Source organism: Alosa pseudoharengus, unplaced genomic scaffold, assembly GCF_046254945.1.
Source record: "Alosa pseudoharengus isolate Yale_2024_CS ecotype anadromous, Long Island Sound unplaced genomic scaffold, YU_APseudo_1.1 YU_APseudo_1.1_scf_8, whole genome shotgun sequence".
Taxonomy (NCBI): Eukaryota; Metazoa; Chordata; class Actinopteri; order Clupeiformes; family Clupeidae; genus Alosa; species Alosa pseudoharengus.
Window position 1 is genome coordinate 32,013,149 of NW_027468870.1, and position 12,579 is coordinate 32,025,727.

General features: G+C 44.4%; 1 protein-coding gene across 1 annotated transcript in view; it reads left to right on the forward strand.

The window, feature by feature from the left end:
- The window catches only part of eda (ectodysplasin A), a 42,383-nt gene that overhangs the window by 20,208 nt on the left and 9,596 nt on the right, over window positions 1-12,579 (forward strand). The window contains exon 2 of the mRNA XM_076273793.1: window positions 4,986-5,088. Coding sequence (XP_076129908.1) covers window positions 4,986-5,088 — 103 coding nt within the window. The remainder of the gene's footprint in view (window positions 1-4,985; window positions 5,089-12,579) is intronic.

A 12,579-nucleotide genomic window follows, 5' to 3' on the forward strand; every position in this document is an offset into this window, starting at 1 on the left:
TCTGGAACTCCCTCCCCCAACCTCTTCGTGCCTGTCCTTCTCTTCCTTTCTTCAAAGCACATCTCAAGACCTTTTTGTTTAATAATCACTTCTCTTCCACACACCTAACACATAGCTCTAAACACATAGCTTGTCTTTGTTGTATTGTTATTGTTATTGTTATTGTTATTTTATTGTTACTGGCTGTCTGTTGTTGTGTTTTCCCTCTACTATGTAAAGCGACCTTGGATTTGAGAAAGGCGCTGTATAAAATAAACGTATTATTATTATATTATTATAGATGTATTTGTCCTCGGAATGGCTGAAGAAAGCCTTAGAATTGTGAGGAGGTCAGTGAAGCTTCGGGTTTGAAAGGAATCTGGTTCCTAGAAAAGCACTATTTCTGTGTAATGCATCTGGTCGGGGACTTCGGAAATGCCGGCATTTCTTTGGGTGGTCCATGTAGTTCTGTAGTTTTTTTTGGGGGGTGTGTGTGTGTGGGAGGGGGGGCTTCTCATGGGTCATATCGAATTGGTTTGAAGTGGAGGCCTATGGGTGTGCTTTGTCACTCAACACAGGCATCCTATCAGATACACAAGTCGGAGCAAGTGACTCACCCACGCCAAGCAGACACACAAGTACACACAAAGGTGCTGGTATTGGCAATTGCAAAGTCAGGCTTGCAATTGCCAATACCAGCACATACCACGCTATAGTGGTTGTGACTTAAGTTACATAAATCTTTTGTATCTTTTTAACAGCACATTACCACTTTTATAGTCTTTAATTACAGTTGATTCCATCTTCGTGCGTTGTGTCTATGTGTGTGGTAAATCTTTGTGTTTGTTTATGTAAGGTGTTTGTGTAAGGTGTTTGTGTTTGTGTGTGTGTGTGTGTGTGTGTGTGTGTGTGTATAGCTCCAATCTCATCTTCTCCAGCAGGTATAGTCACTCGGTGGGGATAAAGGGTGGAATGTGAACCTCACAGTACAGCGGGCCTTCACGCCCAGCGAGTCCCACGCTAGGGTCATGTTGCAGAGTCTAGACAGCTCGTCTCTGAGCCTTTTCAGGACAGTGTGGCATTAGGTTAGCATTTGGCAGGTCAGTACCCCAGTCAAACCAACTCCCATCTTAGTCTCCTCCTCCACCACCTCCTCTTCCACCCCTACTTCTACCTTCTCCATCATCCACCAGGTCTCTTTGTCCTTTCATCCTCTGTTTTTCAGAGTTTTCACTGAAGTCTCATAAAGGCTGTTTTTAAGTACTCACATTCTCATATTAATACACAATATACTGTACAATGCTAAATGTCAATTGGGAATTCAAGCGTGCTTGTATGTGCATATTTGACATGTGTAGAACTTTACACATGTCCTGAGTGCTGTGTGCATATTTTTGGAAAGTGAGAGTCTTCATGCACACACATCCACTGAAAAAAACACTTTTTTTCTCTGCTTCTTCACTAACATTCATCAGAAGCTGCATTAATCTTATTTGTTTCTGGAAAAAACTTATGGAAGTGTTGAATTGGTTGACACTGTTCCTACCCTGACACCTTCCTCACCTCTGATCACGTTCCCACCTGGCCTTGCCATCCGCTCTTGCCCACTGGATCAGGTTTTGCGCGCGTACCTGTCTAAACCCGAAACCTCAGCAACCTAATCCGTGCTTTGTGGCCACTTTCAGCATTCCTCTGAATGTTTGTAAATGTGTGCATGTGTTTTTTGGACGGGGGCTGTGAGGGGGTTGAGTCTCTTCCATGGGACTGAATTATAAACGGCTTGTTGTTGATGTACAACACTCGTGTTTGCCCTGTGGGCCACTCTGACTGATGGGCCGAGTTAAAAGAGTGTTCCATTCTCAAGACGTTTACAAGCTCGCCAAACACACACACACACACACACACACACACACACACACACACACACACACACACACACACACACACACAGGGGCACGTGCTCCTGAGCTTTGTTCCCTCTCAACAGGGATATGAAAGCCAATCCCTTGACACTTGTCATAAATCACGGCGCTCCTTAGACAGTTTATCTAAGGGGGAAAGATTTGTTAGTTTAGCTTTTCCCCCTCTGAAAAACTACACCTGTGCGGCGAACACAAGCTCCTGTCAAACTCTCCCAATTTCATCCCCTAATCCACTAAGTGTGACACCCTACACCTTGACAAGCCGATGTAGGCTAAGGACTTAAGATATGGGATGAATTCCTTTCGCTCTCCCTCCCTCTCTCTCTCTCTCTGTCTCTCTCTCTCTCTCTCTCTCTCTCTTTTTCCTCCTTTTTTTAATGAATCGTGTTGAACATGATGTACAGTGGTCCAGGCCAAGTCTTCTGAAAGCGGGTGTCTGAGGTGTTCTTTACAAGTGGCTGAAAGCTGGGGGGAGCGAAAAAACGAAGCCATTACCACGTTGGATCGTTTCTTTTCGGTCGTTTTTTTTTTGTGTTTTTTTGTGTGGTTTTGTTTTAAGAAGATCATGAGTGGCTTCATTCCACGAGCATTGAAGTCATTAAGGATCATTCCGCTCCTGGAGGGGGGCTGTGAGTGTACACCTCCTGTGGGATGTGTGATGGAGGTGGAGGTGGAGGTGGTGGTGGTGGTGGTGGTGGGGGGGGGTCTGAGTCAAGCTTCCTTGCCTGGGCTGCTGCCGGGTTGGGGTGGGGGGCATTAGGGGGGTCTGGCAGCAGGGCCGAGGGCCAGTGGTTCACCGTACCCGGGGCCACAGGCGGACGCTGCTGGACAAGACTGAGGTCATCAGAGGGGGGGGGGGGGGGGGCGGAGAAGGGAAGAGGGGGGTTATGGGAAGCCGTCTTGTGAGTTTAAGGGGTTGAGTGGCTGAGGTCAAAGTTCACAAGCATCATGGGCCCCCTCGTTCTAGGAATGAGTGAGGGAGTTTCGGAATGAAAATGAGTGGACAGTTTGTTCTGGCTAGCAGGGCTCCCTTAATTGTTATAAGCTTTGACATGCTTTCTCTCTCACACACATGCTCACTCTCTGATGCAGCCCCCCCAATCCCTGTCTCAGTAGACTGTGTTAAAAGGTTAATGTTGCAGACATGCTTACTCATCATAAAGGTGGAACATGTACGAGTCTGTCGGCTCAGCTGGAAGTTGACCAGCCTGGGTACATTTTGTGTGTGTGTGTGTGTGTGTGTGTGAGAGAGAGAGAGCGCACGCAAACCTGGCTCAGAGCATTCTTCAGCACCTGGCTAACATTAGCAGCAGGCACGAGAATAAAGCGCTGAACTGGATCAGGGAGTTCAGCACTGTTACTGGCAGGGCAGCGCGTCCCTCCGTCAGCCCAGCCCATGCATGATAACAGAGGGGGGGTTTGGCTGTGGATGGGGGAGAAGCTATTAGGTCAATTTGATCAAGAGAGAGAGGTTCAGGGTCCATGGAGTTGGACAATCCCACGGCTCTCTATCCTGCCGGCCACCTGTGTTTGTGCTGTGAAGTGGCCTTGGGAATTACTCATTCACACGGTCACACTGTGTTTATCCTAAAAACGATCTTGTCCCATGATAATTTGATGTGTGTGTGTGAGAGAGAGAGAGAGAGAGAGAGGGAGAGAGAGAGAGAGAGAAAGGAATAGACAGAGAAAGTAATGTGTAGTGGAAGTGGAAGATCATCCCATAGGAATGCTTAGGTGCTGTAAATCAGTGGGGCTCCCTGGAACTCACACAGATACGCTCATACACACACACACGGGCATGTATTAGCACACACACACACACACACACACACACACACTCCCACTCCCAGACCTTATTTCCTGTTGCTCATAGAAACAGTCCATCTCTTGTTCACACACACATTTTTGAACATGCTGGCTGAAGTAACTGCACTTTCCTCTGTGTATGTAAAGAGTTACTTAACATTTCAAGTCATTGTGATGTGATCATTGTCTGTTTGTCCTTATTGTTCAGAAACCTTGAGCTGATTGTGTAACACATCACAGAAATCAAAACACTCTTCTAAAAAGACAAAAAAGGACACAGCAACAGATGGCAGTAAAGAGATGCCAGGTCCATTTGCTTTTCACTTCCTAATTGTAATGGCTTAGCTAGGAACACAGCCTTCTTGGAGTGGGTGAAGTAATCCAACTGATATCTCAATGACGCAAGAAGTAATTTCTAATGTATTACTTTGGAGTGGCTTTGCCAACACTGGCCATACCCGCTCTTTGTGTCCAGAAACAACCAGTACGTGGGATTAGTGGTGGACCAGTGGCAGCCTCGCCGGCAGCTGACCATCGATGGGTCAGGGTTTCATTCCCCAACCTTGTCCATGTCTGTGTTGCTTTGGTTAAAAGCTTCTGCTAAATATCGGCGACCTTTAACTTTTACCTTTTTTTGTCCGTGTTTGTCGTTATTGTCTAGTCTGGCTTTCACCAGACCAAGCTCAATCTTTTAAGATTGAACATTGGTCTGGGGAGTCCAGTATGTATTTTCTACTGCACAAGAGGCATGATCAACGGGCATAGTTCAAATGACTTTGTACGCAATTGGATAATCATTCACCAATCTGACCAATGAACCGGGTGACGTTTGCAGAGCAAGGCTCTCCCTCTATCGTCATCGGGTTTTTTTTTTTAAGTATATTTTTTGGGCTCTTTGCCTTTATTCCGACAGGATAGTGAAGATAGACAGGAAGTGAGTGGGAGAGAGAGAGATGGGGTGGGATCAGGACGTGACCGCAGGTCGGATTCGAACCTGGGTCCCCGTAGGGTACGGGCGCTTTAGCCTGTTTATCGTTTTAAACCTGCCAATAGCGCGCCAGGTGGATAAGCCAGCTTGTGATTGGTCCCGGCAAAAATGTAACGGAAGCAGCAGAAAAAGATGCACTGGTCTCCAGCCTAAGCTGCAGGGCGAAAAAAAAAAATCGCCGTCAGATCAGCCTAAGTCATTGTCTGTATATTGCCTAAATAAATGTGAATTGGAGGCTAACTGTCTGTCCAACCCCCCCCCCCCCTTGTCCCTTGTCATTGTCCCTCCAGAGTGGGAGTGTCCATCGGCGGAGCAGCCTGAGGGATTCTCATCTCACCGCCGAGAGTGTCGTCCATCGCATCAAGAGAAGCCAGAACGGCAAAAAAGACCAAGGTATCCCACAGCCTCGGAGACTCTAAGCCTCTTCCCACATCATCAGTCAAAATGAAATGTTTAATGTAGCACTCAGGCCTCCCACGGAACATGACTGTAAACAGCGCCGTAAGGGAGAACTGTTGAATGTGTGTCGTCAGATGTTGCTTAAACTGTCATTGTGTCTGTTTTTCCTCTACTGGGTCCGACTTTGTGTGTGTGTGTGTGTGTGTGTCTGTGTGTCTGTGTGTGTGTCTGTGTGTGTGTGTGTGTGTGTACGGGGGAGCGGTGGGGCTTGGAGAATGTGGCAGGATTTAAAGGTGTTAACAAAGTCTGACAACACAGAGAAGAATTGCATGAATTTGTCGCATGTGGTCAACATTGCATATTTTTCAGAAGACAGAGCGATGGGGTGGGGGTGGAGTAGAATGTTGATGGCCTCTTGAGCCCATATCTCTCGTGTGCATATGTCTGCGGCTGTGACATACACAAAGCAGAATCCAGTGGTATCTGCCGTCAGTGGTGGTGGTGGCGGTGGTGGTGGTGGTGGAGAATGCGGGCCCGTTTGTTGTGGAGGTGGAGAATGCCGGCCCCTGTGAACAGGCTGAGATGTGGGTATATGAGAACTGCAGCAGTCAGATGTTTGGCTTCTGTCATTATACTGAGTGTCAGGGAATGTCAAGAACCCCCAGTGCCCCCCCCCCCAGGTGTGTATACATATTTTATATGCTCATATGTCCCATAGTCTTAGCACACCTCTTCGTCCCGCTTGCTCTCGTGTTACACAAGAGGCATTCCTGCCCACTGGCGCGGTCCAAGAAGCAGTCAGATGAGCGGTGACGAGCAGGTGGCGCGAGGCTCTTGTGAGTGTCCCGTTTCGCTGCCGGTGATTTGATTTGTGCAGGATCCCCTTTCCTCTCTGGTGCTGTGGGTGGGAGGCAGCAGATGCTTGTTGGCTTGCCAATCAAAACAGTGATTCAGGGAGACGCTTGGGATGATGTGCCCAGATTCATGCCTGGCTAGGTGAGGGTAAGCCACAGACAAACGGCAGAGTTGACTAATCATTTAGTCAGCTCATCGCTTTTTTTGTTTTTGATGGATAGAAATGGGTAGAAGAAGAATTTATGTACATATGACAGCTGAGGGCATGTTGCAGCGGCTTAACTGAATGACAATGTGAACCCCTCCTTTAAAAGAAGAAATCTGTTTACAGTGTTTACACATGCTTATGTTCTACTCCTCTTTGTTGTGTTCTCTCTCTCCCTCTTTCTCCCTCTCCCTCTGTCTCTCTCTCCCCCCTCTCTCTTTCTCTCTCTCTCTCTTCCCCTCTCTCTACCCCCCCCCTTCTCTCTGTCTCTGTACACCCACCGTAGAGGAGGGAACCGAGGTGTGCCAGTGTATTTGTCAGAGGTTGATGAATGCCAGGAAATCTTGGCAGACTTGGCAGAGAAAGATGCCAAGCGTGTGGCTGCCAACAAGATGGCTGTTTGGCCTCCGCATCCTAACATGCCCAAAACCATTGTGAAGCATATATCCGGACAAAAAGAGGGAAAGGGAAAATATGTGATTGGCATGAAAAGATGAACCCACAACAAACAAGCCTTAAAAGCGAAGGATAATTGGAACCATTACTAATAACTAAGAATTTGGTTCCACTGATTTACAGAACTTACATTATAATCGCTCTGAGCATTTCAAAAAAGCTCAGTTTGTATGTCTAATTGTGCAACTCTTTGTGCCTTTCTCTTTCTTTCTTTCTTTCTCTCTCTCTCTCTCTCTGTTGGTCGTATGCATCATCTGTGCATGTGTGTGTTTGAGAGAGGGAGGCCTATATTTTAGTTTTTGATGGAGTTTCATGTCCTCATATTTCAACTTAACATTAGCTCAGCTTGACAGCCAATCTTGCAGACATCATTTTGTAGCAGTTAGCCTACTTTGGTTGCTACGCCTGTTTCCCTAGCAACATGAAAGGGAAAAGCATAGGGGCCTACATAATTACACCACTGGACATGTGCCTGACTGAGGAACAATACAATTCTACAACACAACACTAAAATGGGCCCTTGGAGCTGGGTCCTTATACAGAATGGAGATTAGAACTATGAGATCATACCTTGGAATTTAAGTTATATTGAAACAGTTGCTGAATATTACTTTGTTGCATTAGTTGTTATATTTGAAGGTGTTTTATTAAGCTATTTTTGTTTCACCCCTTGAAACAAAAAGTTATAATTATTCTAGATCTCTTAAACCTAGGTTCCTCTCTGATGATGGGGTGTGGGGCATTTGTGTCATTGTGCCATTATAAGCTTTGATACCAAGCTGATTATATAATAACTGCCGGAAATATAATTTAATGATATTGTTGTATAACTTTGTTAAGAATGTAATACAAATCAGAAAAAGTTGGGACATTGTGTAAAATGCGAATAAAAACAAAATGTAATAATCCTCAAATCTCATAAACTCATATTTAGCTGCAAAAAGGACACAGGCAACATATCAGATGTTGAAAATGACAAATTTGACTATTTCATGGAAAATGTATGTTTATTTTGAATTTGATACTAGCAACATGTTTCAAAAAGAGTTATGACTGGGGCAACAAAATGCTGGAAAAGTTGTGTAATAATAAAGAAAACAAAAGGAGGAATATTTCACAACACATTAAGGAAACTGGCAACATGATTGGGTATGAAAAAGAGCATCCCAAAGAGGCAGAGTCTCTTAGAAGTAAAGATGTAGGGGTATTCATCACTCTGTGTAAACCTGTGTGGACAAATGATGAAACAATGTAATTTTAATACTTGTTAACATGAAATTATGGAGAATTTGGGGAGTTCTATATGTATCTATAGTACATAATATCATTAACATATTTAGAGAATCCAGAGACATATTTGCAAACAAGGGATAGAGCTGAAAAACAATATTGGAGGGCTGTGGTCTTTTGGACCTCAGATGGCACTGCATTAAAACCAGACCTGTTTTTATGGGCTCAGGAAAACTTCTGATCTGAACCATTGTCTATTAGCACAGTTTGATGCTCAATTCAGAAATGCTAGTTCTGTAATGCTACAGAAATACCACAGTCTTATCTGGGCCTGATCTTGTTTAAAACGGACTGAGGTAAAGTGGAAAAAGGTCCTGTGGTAGACCAATCAAAATTTGCAATTCTTTTTGGAAATCATGGACTCATCTGGACTAAAGAGGAGAGGGCCTATCAAAGTATTCAACATCCAGCTTATTTTAGTGCTCAGTTCGAAACCCAACATTTATGACGGTGTGGAATTCTGAATGATGTATACAGTTTGGAGCAACATATACTGCCATCCAGGCAATGTCTTTTCAATAGAAGACCTTGAATATTTCAGGAAAACAATGCCATGAATTCTGCACATATTTTACATTATCCATAGAGGAAGAGTCCAGGTGCTAAAATGGCCTGTCTGCAGTCCAGACCTGTCAAATTAGGTGCATCGTGGAATGAAAAACATGATTAAGAATACCCCATACTGTTGAGCAACTGAAATCCTGTATCGGGCAGGAATGGGATAAAATGTCATTCTCAAAACTCTAGCTACTGGTCTCCTCAGTTCCTAAACGTTTACAGAATTTTGAAGAGGTGAAGCAGCACAGTGGTAAACATATTCCTGTCCCAACTTTTTTTATAAACATGTGGCTGGCATCACTTTCAAAATTTTTTCATTTTCAACATTTGATATGTTGTCTATGTCCTTTTTGCTGCTAAATATGGGTTTACGAGACTTGTATATTATATCATTCTGTGTTTATTTGCACTTTAATTTCTTGAATTTCCCCTGGGGATCAATAAAGTATCTATCTATCTATATTTACACAACGTCCCAACTTTTCTGATTTGGGGTGTACATTTGCACAAATAATTTTTAATATATATTTTGGACATCTGCATAAAGTTAAAATTGTGATAAGTTGTCCGTTTTAGGACCTCATTCTTTTCATGGTTCCAAGTTGTCTGTTTCTCTTTGAATCTTGGATGTAATTTTGTATAAACCTACAACTGGAAAAGGACATCGTAAACAAGTAATTTTAAGACATTACCATGGGCCAATGAACCATTACAAACATCCTTAGCTCTGTTGTTGAAAAGGGACAAGTGTGTTTTGAATGGGGAGGTTGACATTCTGACGCGCATTCACCGTCCTTTTCACCCAAATTGCCCCGGTCAGGATGAGCCGAAGTTCATCTATGCACCATTTAAGACTGCATCTACATCATTCTGTTTGGGACGCAGTGGGACTGATGGAATGGGGCATTTCCACAATGGGGGAGATAGCAAGTGTTTTATTGTATAAAGACAAGATGTCCTGTGATGGCCTCTAGAAAGAGCCTTGCATGGACAATTTAAAGACATGAAGGCAAAAATGTCTTGCGGTGGTAGTGGTATAGCCTTTCAACTCTGCTGGAGGCCAAGTGTTCCAAACTGTTCCTGTTCCAAAGTGTTCCAAAGGTCCGTTCTGTATTTGTAGGGCTGGAATGAGTCAGGCTAAAAAAATCAGCCGTGTTAGTGGCATTTGGAATGCCTGGGCCATTGCAATCTTAAAAAAGAGGGCTAAGTCTGAGAGCTAAGTCTGCTCAAAACTGGTTGGTTGAGTGGTGGTGCATATGCAGCGATGCTCTCTGCACTGTCTGTGGCTGACCCCAGTCCTCTGTCAGTGGCTGTGCAGATAGGGCACCCACGATTAAGCCGTATCCAGACATGAAAGAATTAGCAATGAGTAACCACCATTGATTACAGGTGAAATAACCATTGGCAACGTGAGACATCACACTTCAAAGTCGAAATAAGGCAATGGGTGACGAGCCAGCCGCTGGCTGTGTGTACGAAGCTCTACTGTTTACTGTTAGCCTACCGCTAATGCGTACTCCATCTCTGTGTTTTTGTATACAATTGTGTCATTAGCATGTTTGTTTAAACAGATGCAGTTAAGTCATCACATATTAGACATGGCTGAACCCGGTCAGTCTGTGCATGCTGCCATGTCGCTCTGAGGGCGGTCTTAAAGCCCCCAAGGCCTAGATGTGAGAGAGGAGAGGACTGGAGGGGCAGAATGAGCGCAGACTGGAGACTTGCGTCAAGAACCTCCAGTTGAAAGTGTCCATCAGTCAGCTGAGTGCTAAGATTCTGTTTTATCTGAACTGAATTTACGGCTGCTTATGCGTTCATTTCTATTCCATAAAAGTTTCAAACCCATAATTGTAAACAGGGATCATAAAAGATGTCTAGTTCAACTGTACAACAGATATATATACACACACAAATGATCAGAAAGTTGCGTGCACGCACACACACACACACACACACACACACACACACACACACACACACACACACACACACACACACACACACACACACACACACACACACACACACACACACACACACACACACAGGTGTTTCCCAGACTCCTAACCTTTAACAGGCTCATTGTAACAGAATAGAGATTGAGGAGTTCTTAAATCAAAGCAGGACAGATAAATCAGGCCAGGCCAGGCGTCTGCAGCCTCTTCTTTTATTATAAAGCCCAGCTTTGATCCCATCACTCCTGTCTCATTCAGACGCACTGATGGATAGCCCCAGCTCATGTTTAGCATTCTGCTGTGGTAAATAGGGTTTGCCCACTGTTGTTGAGCTCTTATTAATGTTCCGTAGATGTGCAGGAATACTACCCTGGAAAATCCATTTGAATTGTCTCTGCGAGACACTCTGGCAATGAGTAATGATGCACGTTACTTTGGCCACTTGTATCGCCAGGAGCCAATCACATCGGTGTATCTGATATTGGGGGGCCAAAGGCGAGCTAAACAGATGACCGTCGTAGTGTTATCCAATTGCGTCGAAGTCCGGAATCAGTCAGTAAACATTGGTCGTATAGTCTTATCCAATTGCGTGCAGTGAGATTTTCAAATGCGTGCTTGGTGCCGCCCCTCGAGTTGGGCCATTACATTATTCGTGGCCAGACCCTTAATCTTTCTAGATTACCAGGGTCTGCAATCTCCAGGCTACAGGAATACTCCTTGTGAAATGTGATTTACAGAATGTTTCTCCCTCTTGTTCTCTCACAAACCCACATACACAATGTAAACACACACACACACACACACACACACACACTCCTTTAACATCAATCTGATAATTTGCTAATTTAGTATACTGTATATATTGTATGCTTTTAATCTGACAGGATAGTGGAGAGAGTGACAGGAAGTGAGTGGGAGAGAGAGACTCGAACCCAGTCCCCATGGACCCGTGGTATGGGCGCGCGCTGTTACCAGTTGTGCCTCAGCGCCCCCAATTTATGTCAAATTTACGATGATTTTAATCCTCGGGGGTTAATGTATTTCCTCTTGCATTTTAGGCCCCTTATCCTCTTGTCTAAATCTGAGTGTGGTAGTAAACATGTACTCCTGTGTGCTATCTGGTAGTAAAATAATGGTTTTACTGAAGCCGTAGATGCTTGTGAGGTCCATTGTATTTCAAGTTGTTGAGAAATGATTCTATAATGACTCTGTGATGATGTGAATTAGGGTGTGCATGTGATTGAGACAGAGTGACGTAAGGGTTAAAAGACTCACAGTGCATCACAAAGACAATAAATATTGCTGGGCCAAGGGTAATCACAAAGACAATAAATATTACTGGGCCAAGGGGAATTGTTAGCTTACTTTTGCATAACATCAGTACATAAGTGTTTGAGTGAGCTAGTTAGAACAGTTTTGATTTCACATGCATCATGAACTTTTGTACGAGGATGTGGCTGGAAGCTTCAGAGTGGTTTGGATATTCTCCGAACCAATTCTTCAGACACACTGATTTCCTGTCATCTATAGTGACACAGATAACAGTGCTCACTGGTGTTGTTCATGGCTATCTCTCCAACACCAGTAGTGAGAAAGAGGGAAGGAGGGGCCCAGTAGACACACACATACACACACACACAGATAGAGACCGACAACCCTACACACAGAGAGAGAGAGAGAACCCCAAACACACACACACACACACACACACACACAGATAGAGACCGACAACCCTACACACAGAGAGAGAGAGAGAGAACCCCAAACACACACACACACACACACACACACACACACACACCAACATCCACATGCCCTCGTCCTATGGCTCACCCTGAGCTGGCACAGCACCCCTTTCTAAAATAATCAGCTCTCTTTTATGTTGCTGCACTTTGCCTTAAGTATGCCGTTTGCTTGGCTCTGCGTCCCGTGGCAGATGTGTTTTTGCAGTACGTGTTGTGAAAATGTGGTTCTAATGCTGGCCCTCTTTGATGCTAATTTGTTCCATTCATTAAAGCGTTTTACCACTTCTATTTTTTCCCCCCAAGTCACAATCTGTTTACAGAGTCAATGGGGGGGACTCTTCTGTGAAGTGAAATCTCAAGGGGGTTGAGGCACTAAGGACTTCGTAAGTGTGTACGTGTGTAGGCCTATTTGTATGTGTAT